At 39.6% G+C, this 26150-nt stretch overlaps 1 protein-coding gene across 3 annotated transcripts in view; it reads right to left on the reverse strand.

Moving 5' to 3' along the window:
- Positions 1-685: 685 nt before the first annotated feature.
- The window catches only part of LOC124789374 (ubiquitin carboxyl-terminal hydrolase 36), a 44778-nt gene continuing 19313 nt past the window's right edge, over positions 686-26150 (reverse strand). For all 3 annotated transcript variants that reach the window (XM_047256708.1, XM_047256706.1, XM_047256707.1), the window contains exons 9-15: positions 21109-21331; positions 17403-17571; positions 15427-15646; positions 14112-14531; positions 11150-11454; positions 2499-2614; positions 686-1882 (exon numbers count right to left, since the gene is read on the reverse strand). In XM_047256708.1, the coding sequence (XP_047112664.1) occupies positions 1601-1882; positions 2499-2614; positions 11150-11454; positions 14112-14531; positions 15427-15646; positions 17403-17571; positions 21109-21331 (1735 nt within the window). In that variant the 3' untranslated portion in view covers positions 686-1600. The remainder of the gene's footprint in view (positions 1883-2498; positions 2615-11149; positions 11455-14111; positions 14532-15426; positions 15647-17402; positions 17572-21108; positions 21332-26150) is intronic.

Consider the following 26150-nt stretch of genomic DNA (forward strand, 5'->3'; position numbering starts at 1 on the left):
CAGCATCATTGTTTTTAGATATATTTTTCCTACGTGGAATGTTTCTCTCTATTATAACTATATATATATATATCAGAGAAAATAGTGAAGTTTTCTGGAAAAATGTTTGCACCGATGTATGTAATGTAGACTGTTCTGATGAAAATGCGTTTTGACAGTTATAGACAACGTCTGCTATGTTTTTTGCCAATAGAGACCATTTTAACTCATATCCTTGAGTGGTACTTCTATATCATGTTCAGCATTTTATATACTGAACAGGACATCTCATTAATCTGTACATTCCTCTTCCCCCACACACAGGCTGAAATGAGTAGACACTTTTTCATGTAATATCAATGGCAGTGAGGCACTTCAAATGAACTTTTAATTACAGGCCATTGGGGTTGGGGTGGAGGGGGCGGTGGGGGGGAACAATAAAACAACAATGTCAATTTCGATTAAATAAATGTGAATAGTACCAGACATGTTTATCTTGGGAACATGCCTAACTGCTGAAAATCACAGACAAGACGTCATCACAACAATTTTAAAACTGCTATTTAAAAGAATAGAAGAAAAGTGGAGCATACTGATAATGTACCATGAAACATATTATAGTTTTACCTCTTGTAACAATTGTTTAACAGCTGCAAATTTATCTCCTATGTTCTGCACAATAAAAATCAAGTAGAAACGAAACCAGTTTAGTCATTTGATTTTATTGCCACCTTTTGCAGGTATCATAAGTCTGTATAATACTGCAACGATCCAGACATTTATGCACACAAATATGTATAAACATGTAAACACAGAGAAATATTCAAGTATCTGCATTGGGGAAACCACTCATTTTTTGAAACACTTGTTACATCACGTATCACATTGATAAAGATTTGTTACACAGATTCCATCTAGCTGTTAATGAACAGCAACAGAATTAAATACATGCAGTGCATAAAGAATGGAAAATAATAATTCTGGTTTCTTTTTTAACACAGTGTAACTGCTACACTTACCACGGCAGGAACACTTGTCACTAGCAACACAAGACTGGGTAAACATGCTATTTCTTGTACATCTTCTACAAGAAATAACATTTACAAATAAATAAACTGGGCAGAATATGGTCTTTAAGACCATTATGACTCAAAAGTACACTTACTACCGAGTTCTGAGCTATGTACAGTTCATTTTAAACTCACGAGAATCTCAATCTCAATCTCTCTCTCTCTCTCTCACCACACACATACACACACACACACACACACACACACACACACACACACACACACACGACATATAAATGCAAAACACAAGAATCACATTGAATACAATTTCTGCACTTCCCACAGTATCAACGATACCTCTCCACATAACGCAGTCTTTCACAAGCGAAAGGAAAATAATATATAGCTACATACACAATCAAATCTGTTATTCCACTGAAGTTCATATAATACATTTAAAACATCTACTGTCACAGCTTAAAAAACACTTCAATTTACAATGTGACTGCCTGACAACTGAGTAAAAATAAAAGGTACTGAAGAAAAAGAAAAATATTTACATCCATTGAGATATCTGCTCGAGGGTACATCTCTCCTCTACAGGAGAGATGTCAGCGCTGCCAACGAGACCCTTGTTTTGAACCACCAAATCTCCCACTACCATTGAATTTGTGAAAGGAATGGCCACCACGGTTCTTGTAATATAATCCCTTGTGATGGTATGGTGGGGGATGAGGATGTGAATGGTGTGGGCGGTAATAGACCTGTGGCCTGAACATGTTACCAGAGTTATTCCAACGAATCTTCTCATTGTGATACTGCTGGAACGAATTGTACTTGGGTCGGGAATTGTGCTGCGAGCTGCTGTTATTGTTGAATTTCATCTTCTTTGCCTGTAAAGATAATGTTTTCTTATTCACTGTTTCAAACATGTTACTAATCTTAGTACAGACAATGAGGACAAAATATAAACTGAAGAAAGAAAATATGAAAATTCAAAACCACAATGTGCTGCTGCATTTCCTTTGTAGGAACACGAAACAGATTATGAGAGAAAGATCTAAACACACAATGGATTTCTTTGTTTTTTTACTGGTTGATCAGATGAAAGAATAACTACAGAAAGAGTTGTAACAATTGTGAAGTTCACAGGTTAGTAAACATTTTCCCCTGGCACTGCGCAAATTGTTGAGTGATTTCATGTCTCATGATTGACTGTCTTTCAACAGTTACCTCCTAGGCCTATGACCCTCAGTACTAAGAAACTCCTCTCATGCCATTTCATATCCATTCTTCTGTAACCCTATTGACCTTTGCAGTGTTTCCATTTCTACAAACAAATATGCCCTCATACATTTTTTATTCAGGTATGAATCATACATTTATTTCTTCCTTAAATGTGTATAAACCCTAGTCTTAAATTAATGTATTGATTACAACTCACACTGAGCATTATCAGAAACTTGGCTGTCACTGGAAGCCAAGAAATTTATCAACAAACAAACTTACCCTTCCTCTGTCGAGCTCTTCATCATACAAATTTTCTAAAGACCTCTTGCGTTCCTTATCACGCTCTTTCTCCAGTTCAATGTCCACGTAGCTCCGTTCACCACCCCAACTAGTCACTGCAAGAGAAAGAAACTATATGAACAACGTAGAAAAGTAAGACAAGAAGGGCACAGTGAAACCAACACTTAAAAAAACAACACACCACAGCTTCAATTTGACATTTTTTTGTTTAAAAAATGAAATATTGGGGGGAGGGAGCAGACAATCTTTACTTAAGTGCCAGGGTTATTTTACATAATGAAAAAACTGGAAGAACAAGTTGCATGCTACTTAAGACCAATTTCCCACTTTCTCTGCTCCCCAGAGTGCCTTTCAGGGCCATGCAATTTTGAGAAATACAATATGCTGCATATCTGTATAATATAAATTGGGTACTGACTAGAGAAACAAACTTATTATACAGAATCGTTTGTACACAACATCAGACAGTGTGGCATGTGCAACCCCTACTCAAACAGCAACTTGTCTTCAGTCTAAATCTTTCATTGCTGAAAATATTCATCAAGTGAATACAAAAAGTGAAATTTGCAAATTTGGACTGGTTTTTCCTTGTACTGACATAGGAAGCCTAGAGATTTAAACAATATAGAATGGAAAATACTGATGTACACCAACACTGTGTAGTCTCATGTTCAAAGCAATCCTCTAAAGAAGTGTTTAAGAGATCTAAACTTGTGGGGTGTTGGTCCAGCTATTAATCTGCAGAATGTGAAAGCACAATTGGAAAACATATGGTGATTGGTTTGCACTGAACATATTTGTAATTTCTTTAAGAATTAAATAATTTTGCGAAGATGTAAATTACTTTGTTCATGAAAAGAAAGATTATCTTTGGTCTCCTCACCTCCCCACTTTCCTACAAACCTGACGGTAGTTCTCATTAAGCAATTTTACAGTGTTACTCAGGGCATTGAATATTAACTAAACTGGTCTTTATGATGATAATGTTTGGCTTGAGGAGCACTCAACTGTGTGGTCATCAGCACCCGTACAATGTCCCGATCTTTACATAGTCCGTCCAATTCTAGCCACATTCATGAATGATGATGATGAAATGATGGGGACAACACAAACACTCAGTCTCCGAGCAGAGAAAAATCACTAACCTGGCCGGGAATCAGACCCTGGAGCCTGTGATCCAGAGGCAGCAACACTAGCCACTAGACCACGAGCTGCGGACAAACTGGTCTTTATGACTAGATTTTAAACTGCTTGATCATTGTTCATATTTACTATCTGCTACGCTAAAAGCCCTTATAACCAACCACACGACTATTTTCACGGATAATATTATTTGGAACAGTCTTGAAATTATATACCAATAATATGTTAAAACCACTGAAATCAGAAGTGACTGGAAGTTTTCAGCATTTGCTGACGGATCTACCACTCAGGCTAGCCAAGAGCAAACCAAATAAAACTATAAAACTGTTCAGGTTTTCACAGCCAGTTGCTGACATTTTTGTCTGTTAGTTTTTGCCTTGGGTTCTTGATCTGGCACTTATTTAATGACTTTTCTGACATTTCACCAGAACCAATGGCTCGAAATGTGAAAGATTCATTTCTCATTGCCGGTGAAGCACCAGAAAAATCATTCAGTAAATATAAGTCAAAAATCCAGAGATGAAAGACGACAGGCAACACATCAAGTTAAAACTAATTACATTAAATGTTCTCTGTGCAACTATAATGTTAATTCCCTAAAACTGTCTTCGCAAAAAAAAGCAACTGACTCGCAGACGTAAAAGAATCACATGGACGTAAATGATGTAATAATGCCAACTGCAACCAGAGGTTACACTAGTGCCAGTGAAGATACATCATCTGCATATTCTTCATTTCCACCACAATGTGTAATACAGGATGTACAGTAAAACCCCTTCTTAATGAAATCACTGTAGACTCAAATATTTTTCCTTACATGGGGGTGTGCCACGAGTACATACAAGGAATGACCCAGAATCATAGCAAGTTTAGGTAACATAGGTGCTAATTAATCACAAAATTATCAATATCCTGTGCTAAAAATTTAACCCGTCAAAAAATGAAACTGACTTCCACAAAACTGCTATTTTTTATTGGCTTTAACAGTGTATATTATGCCCAGGTCCAGAGCTGCAGTTGACATCCACAGTTCGGAGGAAGGAACACAACGTTTACAACCCTCAGAAATAACATTTTATGTCCTGGACTCGAAAAATAAATAAAATTTCTTTGCTATGTAAAAGCTATCAGTCAACAATATTTACAATTTTCTGCACCCATCTTGGCATCTAAAAAACTGAAAAATTGTGATAAAGATTTCTGATACCAACCAAGCACTGCCTTTGAACTCAAGGGTTACAAAGTATCTTTACACGTTTTTGAAACACCTGGAAACTTTTCACTTTCATCCATATTTACACACTCTAGCATCATCATCCATCCTTTCCTTTTTTTTTTTACTTGCAGCATATTTTCGCTTAACGAAATATGATTTTGCAGCAAGTAAATTACGAAAGTTGTCATTTGTATGAATCAATAAAGGATGCCACTTCCATGCATTGAAAATACCTCTGGGCTCATAACGTCTACATCCACACAACTTATCTACAACTCACACCAAAGTGCCTGGCAGAAGGTTCACTGAAACACTTTCACACTATTTCTCTACTGTGCCACTCTCAAACACCATGCAGGAAAAATGAACACTCAAATCTCTCAATGCAAGCTACAATTTCTGTTATTTTATTACAACTATCGTATGATCAATTTTCTCTACATAAGTGAACATCAACAGAATTTTTTCACATTTGGAAGAGACTGAAATTTCATGAAAAGATCTTGTTGCAGTGAGAAAATGCCTTTGGTTTAATGAGTGCCACCACAACTCACATATCTTATCTGTGACACTATCTCCCCTATTTCGGAATAGCACAAAACAAGAAGCCCTTCTCTAAATGTTCTTTGATGTTCTCTATCAACTCTGTCTGGTAAGGATCCCATGTGCAACAGTACTCTGGAAGTGGATGGACAACTGTAGTTGTAAGCAGCCTCTTCAGTAGATTTGCTGCACCTTTTAAGTGTTCCACAAATAAAGTACTGTCTATGGTTTGCCTTCCCCACAACATTATGTACGTGATCACTCCAATTTTAACTATTTGTAACTGTAGTCACTGGGTATTTAGTTAAATTCACAGCCTTTGATTTATTATTTATAACTGAAATTCATGGATTCCTTTTACAACTCACATGGATGACCTGACATCTTCCATTATTTAGTGTTAATTGCTGCTTTATACACCATTCAAATATCTTGTCTATTGATTTTGATCTTATGATGACTTTACTAGATGGTAAATGGCAGCACCATCTGCAAACAATCTAAGAGGGTTGCTCAAAATGTCTCCTAAATCATCTATAAAAATTAGGAACAGCAGAGAGCCTGTAACACCTCCTTGGGGAATACCAGGTATCACTTCTGGTAGGATTATTAACAATGTAAGATACGTTACTACTTACCACAAAGATAACAAGCTGCAGACAGACACAATTAAAACGACACTTACACATAAGTTTTCAGCCTCAGCATTTGTCAGGAAAAGAGAAATGCACGCCATTCATTCACACAAGCAAGCACATCTCACACACGACTGCCAACTCTGACTGCATGCTGCCTATGTGTTAATAGATCGTTTTCTTCAAGGTAGTTCTTAATGTTTATCTGCAGTGTATGTTCCAAAATCTCACTGAAATGGACATCAGTGAAACAGGTCTATAATTCAGAGGATTACTCTTCTTTCCTTTGACCTGTGTAATTTTCCAGTCTTTATGTATAGATTTTTCATAGAGCACGTGACTGTATATGATTGTATATGATTGCTAGATACGGAACAATTATATCAGTGTATCCTGAAAAGTATCTAACTAGCACACAATCTGGTCCAGAAGACTTGATTTGAGTTGCTTTGCTACACCAAGGATATCTACTTCCAAGTTACCTCGTGTGAGCAGCAGTTCTTGACAGGAATTCTGGAATATTTATTTCTTCTCCTTTAGTGAAGCAATTTAAAAAACTATTTAGTAACTCTGCTTTAGTGGCACTGTCATCAGCAACACTACCATTGGTTTCACGCAGTGAAGGTATTGAATGTCTTGCCACTGGTGTACTTTATGTACAGCCAGAATTTATCTGGATTTTCTGCCACATTTTGGAACAGGGTTTCAAGTGGGTAACTGTCAAAAGCACATCACACTGAAATCTAAACTAATTTCGAACTTCCCTTAAACTTCATTAATCTTAGTGATTTTGCATTCGTTTAAATTTTGCATGCCCTTTTTTTCTGTAACAATGTTTTGATCTGTTTTATGTACTGTGGGGTAATAATTCCGACAATAGTTGTGTTCTGTGGGGTAATAATTCCGACAATGTTTTGTGTCCTGTGGGGCAATAATTCTCTCTTATTAATTTATTTGGTATAAATGTTTCAGTTGTCAATGCTATTTCTCTGAATTTAAGGCGTATCTGGTGTATGCTTCCAAAGTTGGTTCATAAGGTATATCGACTGCCTCTTATGAAGGTATCAAGTGAATTTTTAAACAATTTTTAAAACAGATATATTTTGCATCTATTTTTGCTGAGGTTTGCAGCAACAATACTGTGGTCTCTAACCCTTGTATCCATCATGATGCTCCCTATTTGTTGCTAAGAGGTGAAGTATATTTTGGCAACCATATCCTTCGAAATCATCTTTGCCTCCTGCCAGTGGAAAGGTTTTGCCACAGGTAGGTTCCAACAGCCAATCCAACAAGAGGACATGGGTAGATAGTCCTCCTGACTCAGGAATGACATCTGAGAGTATCATGACAAGTAACAGAACACATGCTGGCGGTCAGAATGTGTTTTTAGTCATTACAAGGAAAGAGGGCAGCTTCAAGAAAGTTTCCCCTTTTTATATTCACAAAGGGCTCGAGGGCATTGCTGGTAGTTTGAAATCTGTTACGTGATTGCGTAATGGGACACTGTTGGTGGAAACCCCCTAGTTCCCAACAAGCTAAAAATCTACAGAGTCAAGCGGGCACTGGAGTAGATGAGACGCTCTTCCTGCACTAAATTTCTTGCCTGTTCCGATTCACTAAGTGCCCTTCACTCATTGCAATGTTTGTGTCCAGCAGATAAAATAGTCCAGACCATCCAGGATGCCCTCCTCCAACTACAATGACTGGGGAAGGAGGTGGCTTTCTGCTGGGTTCCAGGACACGTCGGCATTGCTGGGAATGAAAGGGCAGGTCTTGCAGCCTAGGAGGCGTGGCTCAATCCGCAAGTATTTCAGTGTGCCATCCCCCTGCACGCACTCACTGTTGAGCTCACGAGTCATGCGTCAGTGGGAGGATGAGTGGCTGGAAATGACTGACAATAAGCTCAGTTTAGTCAAGCCCAAAACGTGTGTGTGGTGTACATCCTTCCCACGACGCAGACGGGACGATGTTCTCCTCACTCGGCTTTGGACAGGCCACAGTCCTATGACGCATGGCTTCCTGCACTGGCGAAAGGATCCTCCAATCTGTGGTACTCGTGGTGTCCAGGTCACTGTGCGCCACGTTTTATTGGATTGCGTTTTATTTTCTGACCAGTGGGCCGTGGCTGTCTTGCCGGCGGATCCGTCACCTCTTTTAGGAAATGCTCAAACGAATGTAGATAAAGTTTTAAAGTTCTGCGACTTGTCCAATGTTTTTACTGAGATTTTAGGGAGAGGGTCTTAATTTGTTCACAGGGTGGCTGGCTCACCCTTATTTTACGTAAGTGGCCAGCCAGTGACAATTTCTTGTGGCATCCTTGACACTCCTTTCTAGTTTTCCTTACGTTTCATTTTCTTGTACAGCATTTTTCATCTTTTCCCGCTTTCTTTGTGTGTATGCTTCCATTTTACTAAATTTGGACACATTCGTTTCTTTTAATGTGTGTCAGGGTGCTGATGACCTCAACATTGAGCGCCCATAAGCCGCACACACACACACACACACACACACACACACACACACACACACACTACACTTCACTTCACGTGGGCTCCTGAACTGTTCAAACAAGTTTTGAACTAAGCATTTAGTATAATTTTGGACAATGTTTTATACCTATCACCGGCTTTGAACACACATTTTCATCAACATATCGAAGGTAGATTGACGTCACCACCAACTATAACTATCAGTGGGCTATCTATCTGAGACGATACTCAAGTTTTCTATGAACCTTTCAGCAACTATATCATTTGAGTAAAGGGGTTTGGTAAAAGGAATCAATTATCAATTTATTCCAACTGTTAAATATAATCTCTGCGCATACTAACTCAGAGGACCTATTTACTTCAATCCTGCTACCCGATCAACTACTGCTAACAGCAACAGACATGCTGCCACCAAATGTATCTAATCTATACAGTCTGAAAACTGTTAGATACTTCGTAAAAATTTCAACTGCCTTTTCCTCCTGTTTTAGCCAGCTTTCGGTACCAAAAATGATTTGAGATTCAGTGTTTTCTATTAGTGCTTGCTGCTCTGGTTCTTCCCTTTGAGACTGAAACTTTCTAACCTAAAAAAACTGCCCAGTCCACTCCACGCAGCATCCACCACAAACACCTTCTGTGTGTAACGGACCCCTGACCCATTAAGCGGAAGCCAATATCCCACCACCCTCTGGCTCAAGTCGATGATCTTAGACTACATGGTTGCAGAGCAGTCTGAGCCTCTGATTCAGACTCTCCACTTCACTATGTAGAAAAGGTCTGCAAATATAAACAATCTTGTCAATGATGCTAGAGATCATGAGCTCTGTCTTCAGCTTGTGACCAAGACTGGCAGTCATCACCACTTCAGACAGCTGCCTGAAACCAGAGAGAATTTCTTCCAATCCAAAGTGGCACACATCATTAGTATCAACATGAGACACCAGCTGCAAGTGGCTGCACCCTGTGCTCTTCATGGCATCCAAGAAGACCCATTTCACATGTGAGATGACTCTCGCTGGTATGTACACAGAGTGCTTACTGGACTTCTGCCTCTCTTTGGTGGCCAAATTCGTAAGGGGCAGCATTACGCATCTATGTTTGAGGCTTCTTGTGAAACAGGACAAGCGAATGCATCTGACCCACAACCTTTTTCTGTCACAGATAGCACCTGAAAGCTCTGTCAGTCGAACAGGGAAGGCCTTACTATCGACCTCATCCCTCCCCAAAAGTCTTTGCTGCCTGCCACACCATTGAACCATTTCCCACTTAACCACAGTTGAGGGGTCAAACTCAGTGCATGCAGTAGCACTTTAGGCCGCAGTAGTGGGCCGATCGGGAGGCCCTGTATCAGTTGTGGCAATGTAACGTTCTTCCATATAGTTTACTCTTTCTTATGACCGCCTCACTTTTTCAACTTACCCTTTTTGAAATGACAGATTATGACTTATTTAAAATGATCTCACCAGCCATGCCAAGCAATGCAATTAAATTTTCGAACACTGAACTTCAGGGTGATTTCACAAGCCATCTCTTGCAGTATATTTCTGCTGATAAGAATGCTGATTTTTTTATTCCTTTAAACCACTTTAAAGGAATATTTGCCATATTACCGAATGTAGACATATAAAAGTTGTTCCTCTTAAATCCACATAAATTGTTGGCTTGGGCATTTAAGAACACTTTCTTATTTTTGTGTGTGCCACGCACCTAGATGGTGCCAGATCTTATTTCTTTGACTTGTTGGAAGGTTTTACATTACAATTATCACAAAAATCGCAGATGATAGCTTTCGCTGAACTGTAATCTCTATTTGCTGGCACGCCATAACTTGACAAAAGTAAAACTGATAACTTTAACACTTCAATAAACAAACAATTACACTTTTCAGCTTTGTAGACTCCAAGATTGACATCAGATTATGTGACCCAAGTCATTAGGCAGGGCACAAATCTATTTCAGATTTGTTTAACGTATCTGCCAGATTACTACAAGAGAAGTCGAGTTATTAACTATGATCTAGGTACATTTCAATCAATTGAATCATTTATCATTTACTGTGTCACATGACAAAGAATACAATATGTGTGAAAGTGAAAGAAATTGGAAACTCGGTAACATGTTAGGAATTGCATAAAAACTGGATTTTAATGTGAAATGAATTTTAATTTGCAGAATGTTTCCATGTTTATTCCTTAAAAGACTACTACTTATAGTGGAATTTGTTAAAAGTGAGGAGGAAAACCACCAGGCTTATAGCATTATGACCAGGAAAAACACTGGTTTTGTAGGAGTTTCACCAGAAATAACAAACATTCATTAAAAGTGGGATTTCCTTAAAGAAAGTTCATTAATTCAGGGTTTTACTGTATTCCTGTATAGTCTCTTGGCACCAACTGACTGATTTCACCCACTGCTGTGTGCATAGCCTCCATTAAAGATGTTGAAAATATTCTAATTTGCTCAGCCTCCTCCCTCATCAAATCCCAGTAGTTTGAATCAGGCGCCAGAACCTGTTTCAGCTCATACCATCTCTTGTGCTTATTCTAGCCATGTTTCATACAGCTAAATGCAATTTTATACAAGTAACATGGAAAAAGAGCTTACCTTGTGCTCCCGCATATCCTTGGTGTGACAAGTGCTTCAGTTTGCCAGTGATTTCTGTTCTGGCAGCACCATCCCATATCTGACTTGGTCCTTTTCCACTGTTACTTGGCCTGCTATCACCATCAGATCGTTCATCTCTTGGCATCCGAACGACAACAGTGTGAGGAATTCGTGATCGATGAATAGGGGATGCTCTATCATCTCCATTGGCTACTTCCTTACCAACTATGGATCTGACTTCGTCTCGATGTAGTCTCGGGCTGTCATCGTTGTTGTTCCGACTGCCATTACAATGCCGATCTGACCTATAAAAAATTATACGTTTAGAGTTTCCCTCATGTTCAACAAATGTCTCTGAAGTTTCATGAACCTAATATTTCCTTCATAAACACCTTCTCTCGCGTGTGTGTGTGTGTGTGTGTGTGTGTGTGTGTGTGTGTGTGTGAGTGCGCGCGCGCACCTGCCACCTCATCCAAATATAACGATTGTCGTCGTATATTATTTTCTACATAAGCCAACCACTTATTTGGACTGGTATACAAGGTATAGTTGCACAGCCATCTACATGTCCTACATAAGTAGGATTTAAGAAAATCCATTTGACACTTTTACATAGATAAAAATCTACTTACCAAGCTGTGGAAGAACAAAGACATAACATATGGTTATAACTATAACCTCCTTTTACACACATGTTCTGCTTCTGCTGCTTGGTGAGCAGATTTTTTATCTATCCAATTAGCTTACATCATCAAAAATTGATTCTTTTTGTTGTTACATTTTACGCTTTTACTACAGCTGGATTTAAGGCACCCCACTGCAGGATCATTGGCATATTTCGGCAGGGAACATCCTGCTTCGGTGTCACACTGTGAACCACTCTGGTTGAATAAACAAAATGAAACTTACAAGTAATTGAAAAGTTTTATATCTAAAAACTTATGAGCCATGTACAACCAGCTGTAAACCAGTCCGGAGATTACAGCTAAGTCAAAATTACCAAGTAAGAAAACATTTTCATTGTCATTGCTCCACTAGAGGAGATCGCAGTAGCTAATGCACTACTCAATAAATCTTTATGAGTGACCTATTATACTTAAACTTAAGAGTATATTTTCGAAAATTACTTAATATTCCTCACTTTCAGACAGTCTGTCATTAGCTGCTCCAAAAAACAATGAAGGAAATATTTGTAACATTTCGTAACCTGTCTTTCAGAAGACCTGTAAGTCTAAGAAGTAAATGTATAACCATGATTAACAGAAACATGCTACAATGAGTAGACAAAGTCTGAGGACATCACCACAGATCTAATCACCAACCAGGAGGGGGCCACAGGGAGGCCGGGGAGTGCAGCAATGCAAACGCAATTTGGTGCGTGGTTGCGTAAATTCCAGTATGAACGTCAATGAGTTAGAACATAAAATGGAGGTTTACAATGCCAACTGATTCATCATTCATAAGTGGCATGTGCAATAACTTCAGGATGGTGTTTACAGATAATCTATTTGATATGTGTGGCTTACAAATTATTTGACACCTGACACTAAATTATTGCGTTCCTTAAAGTAGAATTACAATTACTATGCAAGATTTTAACTTGGATTCAATAAATACGTCTCTCTGAAAGCGTAAAAATTTCATATCACGTATAACAATTTTATTCACATGTTTCACACATTAAGATAAACAGTACTGACACTGACAAAGAGTCCCTTATCTCCCTCCGCCCCCCCCCCCCCCCCCCCTTCTATTTCTATCAGTTAGAACTGTAGTCAAAGAACAGAAAACAAACAAAATGTAAAATATAAGAATAAAATATTAATCATTATTCAGTAAAATATAAAAATACTACATATACTTCACACATCCAACAAGCTTAAATGCTGGGACACGTCGTAGCACCTTGGAAAGATATCATATTCACATTCCAAAAAAATTAAGAACAATACAAAGCCAAATACACTGCAAATCTCAAGCCAAAGTTAAACACCTTCATTCCCTCAACCCAAGATATTTATTCTCCCAAAACAAAAATAGAAACTCTCTCAAAATGTGTTGCATTTTTTATCACCGTGAAAATCCTGTAGACACTAGCTGCCCTTTTTTAGTGCAAAGGCACAGCTGAATACACAGCCCTCAAAACAAGAGGAACTAAAATTAGGTTAGAGAAGGGGGTACAATCCATCAAATTGTCTGTTTCATCTACCAAAGCTCAGTCTTTCACGCATCCAGCAACTTTTCTTTACTACTGTTCTCCAGAACAGTAACACTAACTTGAGTTGTTGATACAATGAATCACAGCACATTTTTCACAAACATATGGTGATTGAGGGCTGCATCAGATATCCTGTTGCTGTGGATCCAATGCAAAGCAGAATCGGGACCATTTAAACCTTGCTTTTGGTGAGTGAAGAGTCTGTCATGGACCAATTTCTCTGCTTCGTACATATGCTGTGTATTGTCTGCGGTAGGTGAACTACAATGCATGGCCGTACCTCTCTTGCCTCAGAGTAACAAGGACCATAGGTAGTAGTTCAAGACAAAAGCATTTCGAAAATGGGGTCAGACTATTGACATGTTTTGTATTGCATGACAGACATCCAATAATATACTCCTGTCACTCTCTCCTTCTCCTTTGTCTCCCCTCATCCTCACAACAGGTGACTTCCTGTCAATCTGAGGTCCAAATTACTTGTTCCCCCTTTCTAACCTTCCTCAACCTAGGATCCTTTCCTTCCACAGATAGGAACTAGATGTTCTAAAGGCTAGGTCTAGGTACTCTTTCACCTCCTTAAAGTAAGCACTGACCAGTCATTCTGCCTCCTAACAATTTAGTTTCCTCAGTTAATTTTTCTTTTGATACAATACCAATCCAACAATAGAATTGCATTCCAATAACTTCCATAATTCAATACTATCAATGGAAAATCATTGAAGATAGAATATTTGAAGTACTTACTGAGAAGGCACAGATACAGGCCGCTGGGGCTGCTGCGGTGGCCCCGGAGTCGAGTCCTTGGCAGAGGAAAGAGATGACACGCACCACGTTGTGGTTGCAGCTGCTACGGGAGCAGATGTGGCAGGGGGTGGAGGGGGCTTCGTGCAGATGCCCTGCTCCGTCACTTGCCAACCTGCGCGGGGGATTTGTAACGTACGTCTGGGGCTGGGAGCGGGTGTAGGGGTGGAAGTCGCGGTTGTGACAGGGGGCGGGGGTGGTGTCGGGCTGTTGGAGGGGGGGCTGGGGACCGAACTGTCATCACCAGGACCACCGGAGCTGGAGTCTCTGGCTGCTCCATCTCCCTCTGGCTCGGAATCTGTACCGGTGGAGTCACCGGGATCGTATGGAACCAAGCTCTGTGGCAGTGGTGACGAGTGTACCCTGTACAAAAAGGATACCGTGAATGTTTATTTTTAATAAATTATCACCACCTGTCATTGACTAAGCAGTTGTTAAGTGTGGTATATGTCTACGAACACACTAAACAGATGTGGTTATCAATCTAGTGTCAGAAAGTGCCCAAATTAATGGAACAGTATGTTCTAAAAGACATGGTGAATGCCTTCCCAAAAGTTTTCACTATAATTGCTGAGAAACAGCAGTCCTCTCAATTGCACTTGTCTTGTCTCCTCCAAATTGATTTTCAGTACAGGCAAAGACTTCTGCACTGACTTATCAGATGGCTGCTACAGCCTCATTAATTATTTTCCCCAGATGTGGCAGTGTTCGGTTACAGAGGGAATGAAGTGCTTGGTGAGGTTTGAGTCAGAGTATGTATATACTCCAAAAAGAGGGGCCATTGTATTTCACAAAGCTGTGTGTTGCCTACTAATTATTTCTTTTATGCGTTACAAAAAACGAAAAAGGAACATAAATTGTAACGCTTGATTCAAATGCAGAATACAGACAATGACATTAAGGAAAAAAGATTTAGTGATCTTATTTCAAAGACTTCCATGATGATAAGTGGCATATGCAAACCACTCGACCTAACTATAACTATGATGAACATTATATAACTATTAAAAAGAAAAAAATCAAATAGACTCCAGCATGAACAATACACAATAGAAAGGAAAGCTAAAAGTAGTTGATGTTGTAAGCATATACTATATAAGTTTTGTTCTCTTGACAAAACTCTGTTGTGAAATGAAAACTACATCTATTTACGCAGTTAATTTCCACATTTACTAAAAACGACACACAAGTAATGAATACTTGTTTACAAATGAAACAAAATGTATTGCCAATTGAGTGATTATTTCTGGATACATACCTTTCTTTCAAGGATGATGGAGCTGGACTAGATACATTATTTATGGCAATGGGGGCTTCCGTTTTTGTGACTTTCACAGGGCTTTTAACAGGGGACAGTTTGCTTGTAACAGGGGCTGCTGGCTTGTGGTTATTTAACAGGCCATTAGTCTGAGATGCTGCCTTTACACTTGTAGGAATCATTGCAGGGCTAACGAGCCGTTGTAAGTTTGTCTTGTAGCCTAAAAAATGGAAAGAGTACTTGGTATATGTTTTGCCTACTCAGTGCAAACAACAAAAGTAAGATAATACGGGGTGTTCAAAAAGTCTCTCCGCAGTGCCGTATGATTGTTAGCCGCGTGTGCCATATGACTGTTCACCTGCCTGGGTTACTTTCCTTCAAGTGGACTCTCCCAACATTCCATTGTTTCATTTATCTCAGCCAGCATCAGTAGTATCATTGGTGGGTGTTTGTTATGTGTTGACGTGAACGTTTAAGTTCAGTTCTTTTATTTGTTTGTTTTGTTTTTGTCAGTATTAAAAAGCTAACCATTCAAGAACATGTGTTTTTAGTCGAACAAGTGTTCGAAGCTGGCTGTAAATACACAGATTCAGTTCGTCAAACATTTAATTCAGTTTCGCCGAAGACAACATTCCCACATTGCGATACAGTGCACGATTTGATTAACAAATTTTGAAGTACAGGTTCAGTGACAGACGCACCGAGCAGTGGTCATCCTAGAGTTTTGTCTGAGGATAAACTACGCGATATTTCCGATAAAAGCCCACGAGTCTGACCAAGTCAGTAAGGAAACTTGCCCAGGAAATCAATGTTAGTGTCACACAGCTGTAAGGAAAAAATTAGAACTTTTCCCATACAAAGTGACAGTTGTGCAAGAACTGAAAAATACTGATCATGGCAAGAAACTGCATTATTGTCAATTGTTCAAAAATTTCGCTCAACAAAATGGAAGGGATATTCTTAATGAAACGTTTTTCACTGATGAGGCATGGTTTGATTTATCTGGGTACATGAACTCGCAAAAGTCACATATATGGAGTACTGCACATCCATTGTGTATTCATGAGGAACAACTTCATTCTGTGAAAATAGGAGTTTGGATTGCAATTTCTAGATGTTGGATTGTGGGTCCCATATTTTTCAGAAACAATAAACGCACAATGATACTGTAGAGTGTTTCATTTCGGTATATTCACTGCGGCATACGGCACATGCAGCAAACAATCATACGGCAGTGCGGAGAGACTTTTTGAACACCCCGTATAATGAAATGTATACTATTTTCTTATGCCATTTTAGCTTTTGTTGTTTCACACTGGCAAAGTGTAATTTGATCAGTTTTCATAATTTATGACACAGTATAATGAAAAATATACAGCCAATAATCTATTAAACAAGAAAAGGCGCAGAGTCAAAAAATCTGCACTTATCCCTGGTGGAAGTTATTATAGATTAATTTTCGATGGCGTCACACATTAACATTCCTCAAGGGGAGAAGTTTTACTGCCACATTTATAAAGCAGCCACTTTTTAAAAAAATTGAATTAATATGTGCAATGTTTTCTGACCACTGAGATTGATTACAAACTGTATGGACAGCCAAATGCTTAAAATTTATAATTTCTCAAACTGTAAAAGAAATATAAGCTTCTTAGTTTAAAAAATGTGTGTAATATTTATAAGAACAGTTCAGCTGACTGTGAAATCCCTTAAATTCAATGTGATCAGTGACAAACTCAGAAATGGCTACATAGAACTTGTCTTTATTGAAACCAGATTCATGTAATAGTTTAAGTTGCTACTACATGAAAATGTTTTATTTTGTTCATTGCACTTTCAAGGTCAAACTTATCAATTTATAAACTGTGTTTATATTTTTACAGTTTTAGTAATGTAATGCTCCAATGAGAACAGATTATGTGACTTCTCAACACAATTGATTGCACAGTGTACAAATACAGAGCTTATCTACTGACCTGTACTTCCATTTGTAAGAGTGTTTTGTGATGTCACAGAAGTAACTGTTGCAGGTTTTGTAGACACTGCAGGCTGTGTCTGAGGTATATTTGCTTCAGATTTATCCATTTCATAGATGATTATGTATGCATTCATATCAAGAACTGAATTTAGTGATATAGGTCTTACCTGAAATAAATAAAAATAATGTCAGTAATAATCAACATCATAATCATAAAAAAATGGTGTACATCTAATAATCAACATCAAAGTATTTTATAGTTATTTTTCGATTTCTTTGACAGGGCCAGATTAAGGACTCTACACACATTCGTAACAGTACAGCAACTGAAAGTACCGACCAAGAAAATAACTTTTCTAAGCACCATTTCTGTTGTATGAAGTGGAGCAGTTAAACATATGTAATAATTTCAGTTTTCCAGCTCCAATCTAAATAGTTCAGAAGCTGCATTACTGCTAAAATTATCTGTTTAATACAATTACAGAACAAGGCCACTGTAATTCAGCTGGAACGTTGGTTTTACAGTTTATAATTATTGAATTTTACACAATGACGCAGTACAAAACCCAGAAGAATTTTATTCATCGAGATGGTTCTCTTCCTTCTATCTTCCAAACGCGGACTTTGGCATTTCTTACACAAGTTTATCGCCACACCTTACTCACATACACAAACTGAATCAAAATCTTCAATTGATATCATAAAAGCAAAAAAATATTTGGAAAGAATTAAGGAAAGGGTTAAGAAAGGATTATTGTGGTGCAACATCCAACCAACACCGAGTTAAATACACAGCATGTACTGTGGTAGGCAAGTAGGGGGGGGGAATTGCTAGGATCCTTTTTAAAGGGATCATCATCCTGGCATTTAACTTAAGAGATTGAAGTCATTCTCACAAAGTATATGTTTCTCATCATGAAGCACATGCATCATGGTTACTGCACGCTCTGCATCAACCTGCTTCATCGCACAGAACATGCTCCTCAGCATTCTCCGGTAGCAGTCTGGGGCACTTGGTGCATAAATTGCACAGTTTCTTTACAAAAATGGATGTGCATAAAATAGCTGTGTTAAATCTGTTAATGCTTGTCAAACAAAAGCAGAGGCAATCACGAATTAGATTCTGCAATTGTCAAACAATGCTGTACAATTATCTGACGTATGTACTAGTAAAAGTTATTTGTTAACTCAACTGAATGCTCATACCTTTTTCAGTTTTAAATGGAATGCAGTTATAGGGCCTAATGTCAGTTTGGGTATGCATAGTATCCATATTCTCGATGTTGCACTGACTGCCATCACTCTGAAGTAACGTACTTCAGCAAACTGATTTTAAGACCAAGATTCATTTTGTAATTTCATATGAATGACAGTTGATATACAGGGTGGTTTAATTAAGCTTTCCCTTTTAACACGTTATAACCTGAAAACTAACTACCGTACGAGTCCTAAATTTGGTAGCATTAATGTCAAGAAATACTGTGGAATCAATTCAATTGAAACTCTTTTAATGTGCTGCTACAGTACCATTATTGCTACAAATGGGGCTCATATGATGCCCATCAATGTTCAGAAGAGTCTGAAACGCAGCACAGCAGAACGATGCATGTCCATAGGTATGCTTGGCCACCTCTCTTGATATGCTACGCTTCAGATCAGCATGTGTGAATGTTCCCCTAGTAAACTCTGCCCTTCAGGTTGCCCCACAACCAGAAATCATAGAGACTGAGATCGGGTTATCGTGTCAGCCAATCATTTGGAAACTATTGGCTGATAATTCGATCGTTCCCAAATGTGTTTTGGAGAAGCAAGTCAACTTTATGAGCGATGTGCGGTGGAGCCCCATCTTGCAAGAAAACTGCTGTCTCTCTCCTGTAGGGTGGGTATCACCTGCTGGCAAAGCATATATCAGTAACGCTGGCCAGTCACACTGCACGTCTTTGGTCCTCCAGTGCCAGCCTGTTCGAAACAGAATGGATCAATGATGAACGTAGCCTTTAAGCCACACCATACAGTGACACATTCACCATACAGAGGGACTTCATGCATAGTGATCGGAGGTGAAGATACCCCAACTCGGCAATTTTGTGTGTTCACCTCACCCGTCAGAGAAAAATGAGGTCGCTCTGTCCATTGAATGGTCCAGCGAGTGAAGTCAGCACATCACTGTGCATCCTGTGGTGCAAGCTGCTGTACGATACGGATCTTGTATAGATACCATTTGAGAATGGCACAAAGCACCTTCTGTACAGTGGACCATGAGATGTTCAACTGTCGTGACACAGCATGAGCACTGCCTGACGATTAGGAATAGTGCGCCTGTGGTGCAACTGGTTGTCAGGCTCTTCCCAGAGCAACACCCAGTTCTCCAGTTGATTCATACTACTACTTCATCATGATCCACACAACAGGTGGAGAAAGACGACACTTCCGTAATACTTTCAGCCGGCAATATTCTCTAAGCACAGCTGCAGCATTACTGTTTTTGATAATAGAGCTTCACCAATAATGCCCTGCTCCTTTAGTCCAAGCTCATGTTGACACGTCAAGAAGTGCACTGCAACTGTCAAGTGTGCGAGCCTATGGCTCATGATGACTGATCACAGCACCTGGTGGCCACGATGGGAGCTGGACGGTGGCACTGTGATGCATGGAAATCATGCACCCCATACTCTGGACATTAATGCTACCAAGTTTGGTACTCATACGGTAATTAGGTTCGTGTTATAATGTGTTAAATAGAGAAAGTTTAGTTATAATCACCCATATATATGGCTGAAGATTAAAACAGTGATCCAGGAGGTGGAGAATGAATTTCTTTTATTTCCGCCAATGATGGCAAAACTTTTGGTCCTTCAACTACCGGTTTTGGTCAGCAAGACCATATTCCGATACGCAGCAAAACAGGAGAACTGAAATAAAACTAGAGAACAGAATACATCTTAAAACAATAAAATATATCATAATGAAAAATTACTAGTTTCATGGATGTGAAAACATGCACTTAAAATATGACACGGCATACGTTTTATAACCTGTCCCAATATAGCCATAGTGCATCATCACAAAATACATATCTAAAATACTGGACCACAGTTTTGCAGACTCATACTATATCTGTAGGAAAGTTCAGGCAGAATGAAAAATAACTGCCAATACTTCTGCTATTTGGTGAGTGGTCCCCTTTACTCCTAAAATATTTTCAGAGAAAGGGCTCAGAAATATTTACACAGACTACACATGTTGCCTTTGGGGAATACAGTAACCATCCACAATAAGAAATTCAATTGTATTTTTCACCCTCAGGTAATACAAATAATATCACAATCAGCTGCATCTTCTTGGGAACAATGGGTAACATATTAAAGTTCAGTAGTAGTGTATAGGAGTTAGTTTGGTTTTCTAATTTAGTTACCTAGTATTTTACTGTATTTTCCTCTCTCTTTAAACAGATATGACAATTTTCCAGGAAATCAGAATCAGTTACCAACTACTATTTGTGTGAGCTGAGGTTGAAAAATACAATAAAATGAATTAGTAAAGTAAAGGGACAAAGATGACCAGACAGGGACAATTTATTAGTGTCTACATGTGTTTACCTATTACCCACTTGTAAACTGAAGTCTGTTCTACATGTAGTTGGTTACTGACTGATAGGGGATTATTCTATTCATTACAAATGTCAGTGCAACTGTTTCACTTACTGAGCTGTCATCAAACTGGTACCAGTGACCAGTGGATGTCTGGGCAACAGCTGTGTAGTGACCACAGTTTACAGATGAGCCCATGTGGAGAACAAGTGATGTCAATCTGTAAGTCAAAGGCTGTCCTCCACGGTACTGTGACTGCGGACAGAGGTACCTGGTGAGATCCAACCGCTGAGGAAATTCAACATGCTTATTCAATTTAGCACCCAACATGCTGAACCTACAAGAGAGCAACAAAAATTCAACTTCATACACATATGTTCGATATTAGAAAATTCACATTACATACGTAAAAAGTGAGCTTAATTTTAAGGAATACAGCCTGCTTTATTTTACATGTAAACACAATGGTAAATCTGTTACCAAGAGAGAAATCATATGTAAAATTTTTAGTTAAAACTGAGCTCTTACTGTGTAAATTCCAGGTTGGAATATCAGCAATGTAGGAAAAAGATAGATTGTACTTACCACAAAGATGACAGGCACAATTAAATGGCACTTACACATAAGCTTCCAGCCATAGCCTTCCTCAGAAAAAGAGAAACACACACCATTATTCACACAAGCAAGCATACATGACCAGCTCCAGCAGCTTGGACCAGACTGTCACGTGGAATAGGAGCAGCAATATGGAGGGTGTGGGGAAGAGGAAGGGACAGCAGTGTACAGGAAAGGGGAGAGGAATGCTGTCTGGTGGAGTGTGCAGTGACTAGACTGCCAACAGGCACAGCATCAGGAAGTTGTGGGGCAGGAAGATGGGGAAAAAAGGAGAGGAAGAGGGAAAGATGGGAGGCCATATTGGCAGAAGGTGGCACACAAAGATGGTGGGAGACAAGAAAGGGGAGGAGAGTGATAGGACAGAGGGGTGGAAAATTTTGGGTGGAGAGTGTAGGGACAGTACACTACTGTAGGTTGAGGCTAGGATAGTTACAAGAGTGGAGAATGTGTTTTAAGGATAACTCCCATCTGGACAGTTCGGAAAAAATGGCAGTGGAGGTGACCATCACGATGGCTTGGGTAGTGAGGCAACCATTAAAATGAAGCATGTTATGTTCAGTTACATGTTGTGCCACAGGGTGGTCTACTCTGTTCTTTGCCACACTGAACAGCATATCTGCTGTGACAAGAACTGCCTTGCCTAGTATGCTGAGGGTCTCACCAAGGCATTCACAGACAAGCACTACCCCAGACAAACCTGCAAACAGATCTCTCATGCCATTTCCCATCACACAAACAATCCTACCAATACCCCCAAGAGCCAGCCACAAAGGAGAGCCACATCCTTTAGCAGGGCTTTGATTATCTATCATCATGCACTGAAATTATGGACATCCTACCCCCCCCCCCCCCCCCCCCCCATGAACAATGGACCTTGCTGTTGGTGGGGAGGCTTGCGTGCCTCAGCGATACAGATAGCCGTACCGTAGGTGCAACCACAACGGAGGGGTATCTGTTGAGAGGCCAGACAAACGTGTGGTTCCTGAAGAGGGGCAGCAGCCTTTTCAGTAGTTGCAAGGGCAACAGTCTGGATGATTGCCTGATCTGGCCTTGTAACAATAACCAAAACGGCCTTGCTGTGCTGGTACTGCGAATGGCTGAAAGCAAGGGGAAACTACAGCCGTAATTTTTCCTGAGGGCATGCAGCTTTACTGTATGATTACATGATGATGGCGTCCTCTTGGGTAAAATATTCCGGAGGTAAAATAGTCCCCCATTCGGATCTCCGGGCGGGGACTACTCAAGAGGATGTCGTTATCAGGAGAAAGAAAACTGGCGTTCTACGGATCGGAGCGTGGAATGTCAGATCCCTTAATCGGGCAGGTAGGTTAGAAAATTTAAAAAGGGAAATGGATAGGTTGAAGTTAGATATAGTGGGAATTAGTGAAGTTCGGTGGCAGGAGGAACAAGACTTCTGGTCAGGTGACTACAGGGTTATAAACACAAAATCAAATAGGGGTAATGCAGGAGTAGGTTTAATAATGAATAGGAAAATAGGAATGTGGGTAAGCTACTACAAACAGCATAGTGAACGCATTATTGTGGCAAAGATAGATACGAAGCCCACACCTACTACAGTAGTGCAAGTTTATATGCCAACTAGCTCTGCAGATGACGAAGAAATTGAAGAAATGTATGATGAAATAAAAGAAATTATTCAGACTGTGAAGGGAGACGAAAATTTAATAGTCATGGGTGACTGGAATTCGAGTGTAGGAAAAGGGAGAGAAGGAAACATAGTAGGTGAATATGGATTGGGGGACAGAAATGAAAGAGAAAGCCGCCTGGTAGAATTTTGCACAGAGCACAACATAATCATAATTAACACTTGGTTTAAGAATCATGAAAGAAGGTTGTATACATGGAAGAACCCTGGAGATACTAAAAGGTATCAGATAGATTATATAATGGTAAGACAGAGATTTAGGAACCAGGTTTTAAATTGTAAGACATTTCCAGGGGCAGATGTGGACTCTGACCACAATCTATTGGTTATGACCTGTAGATTAAAACTGAAGAAACTGCAAAAAGGTGGGAATTTAAGGAGATGGGACCTGGATAAACTAAAAGAACCAGAGGTTGTACAGAGATTCAGGGAGAGCATAAGGGAGCAATTGACAGGAATGGGGGAAATAAATACAGTAGAAGAAGAATGGGTAGCTTTGAGGGATGAAGTAGTGAAGGCAGCAGAGGATCAAGTAGGTAAAAAGACGAGGGCTAGTAGAAATCCTTGGGTAACAGAAGAAATATTGAATTTAATTGATGAAAGGAGAAAATATACAAATGCAGTAAGCGAAACAGGCAAAAAGGAATACAAAAGTCTCAAAAATGAGATCGACAGGAAGTGCAAAATGGCTAAGCAGGGATGGCTAGAGGACAAATGTAAGGATGTAGAGGCCTATCTCACTAGGGGTAAGATTGCTACCGCCTACAGGAAAATTAAAGAGACCTTTGGAGATAAGAGAACGACTTGTATGAATATCAAGAGCTCAGATGGAAACCCAGTTCTAAGCAAAGAAGGGAAAGCAGAAAGGTGGAAGGAGTATATAGAGGGTCTATACAAGGGCGATGTAATTGAGGACAATATTATGGAAATGGAAGAGGATGTAGATGAAGATGAAATGGGAGATACGATACTGCGTGAAGAGTTTGACAGAGCACTGAAAGACCTGAGTCGAAACAAGGCCCCCGGAGTAGACAATATTCCATTGGAACTACTGACGGCCTTGGGAGAGCCAGTCCTGACAAAACTCTACCATCTGGTGAGCAAGGTGTATGAAACAGGTGAAATACCCTCAGACTTCAAGAAGAATATAATAATTCCAATCCCAAAGAAAGCAGGTGTTGACAGATGTGAAAATTACCGAACAATCAGTTTAATAAGCCACAGCTGCAAAATACTAACACGAATTCTTTACAGACGAATGGAAAAACTAGTAGAAGCCAACCTCGGGGAAGATCAGTTTGGATTCCGTAGAAACACTGGAACACGTGAGGCAATACTGACCTTACGACTTATCTTAGAAGAAAGATTAAGGAAAGGCAAACCTATGTTTCTAGCATTTGTAGACTTAGAGAAAGCTTTTGACAATGTTGACTGGAATACTCTCTTTCAAATTCTAAAGGTGGCAGGGGTAAAATACAGGGAGCGAAAGGCTATTTACAATTTGTACAGAAACCAGATGGCAGTTATAAGAGTCGAGGGACATGAAAGGGAAGCAGTGGTTGGGAAGGGAGTAAGACAGGGTTGTAGCCTGTCCCCGATGTTGTTCAATCTGTATATTGAGCAAGCAGTAAAGGAAACAAAAGAAAAATTTGTAGTAGGTATTAAAATTCATGGAGAAGAAATAAAAACTTTGAGGTTCGCCGATGACATTGTAATTCTGTCAGAGACAGCAAAGGACTTGGAAGAGCAGTTGAATGGAATGGACAGTGTCTTGAAAGGAGGATATAAGATGAACATCAACAAAAGCAAAACAAGGATAATGGAATGTAGTCTAATTAAGTCGGGTGATGCTGAGGGAATTAGATTAGGAAATGAGACACTTAAAGTAGTAAAGGAGTTTTGCTATTTGGGGAGTAAAATAACTGATGATGGTCGAAGTAGAGAGGATATAAAATGTAGGCTGGCAATGGCAAGGAAAGCGTTTCTGAAGAAGAGAAATTTGTTAACATCCAGTATTGATTTAAGTGTCAGGAAGTCATTTCTGAACGTATTCGTGTGGAGTGTAGCCATGTATGGAAGTGAAACATGGACGATAAATAGTTTGGACAAGAAGAGAACAGAAGCTTTCGAAATGTGGTGCTACAGAAGAATGCTGAAGATTAGATGGGTAGATCACGTAACTAATGAGGAAGTATTGAATAGAATTGGGGAGAAGAGAAATTTGTGGCACAACTTGACCAGAAGAAGGGGTCGGTTGGTAGGACATGTTCTGAGGCATCAAGGGATCACCAATTTAGTATTGGAGGGCAGCGTGGAGGGTAAAAATCGTAGGGGGAGACCAAGTGATGAATACACTAAGCAGATTCAGAAGGATGTAGGTTGCAGTAGGTACTGGGAGATGAAAAAGCTTGCACAGGATAGAGTAGCATGGAGAGCTGCATCAAACCAGTCTCAGGACTGAAGACCACAACAACAACAAACCCAAGATCCTTCCAAACCCTCCCAATGTGATGTTCTGTTGCCTACCCAACCTCCACAACATTTTAGCCCATCCTCATGCCACTCCCAGTCCCAACCCCTTGCCACAAGGATCATAGCCCTGTGGAAGATCAAAGTGCAAGACCTGCCCAATCCATCCACTCCACACTTCCAGACTTGTCACATGCTTATCCTACCCTATCAGAGGCCGGGCCACCTGTGAAATCAGTCAGGTCACATATCAGCTCTGCTGCAATCATTGAACAGATTTTTTATATTGGTATATCTACTAACCAGCTGTCCACTAGGAAGAACAGCAACCGCTAAGCTTTGGCCAAAAACAAATCAGACCACCTAGCGGCACAACATCCAGCTACACATACCATATTTTATTTCA

Source organism: Schistocerca piceifrons, chromosome 3, assembly GCF_021461385.2.
Source record: "Schistocerca piceifrons isolate TAMUIC-IGC-003096 chromosome 3, iqSchPice1.1, whole genome shotgun sequence".
Lineage (NCBI taxonomy): Eukaryota > Metazoa > Arthropoda > Insecta > Orthoptera > Acrididae > Schistocerca > Schistocerca piceifrons.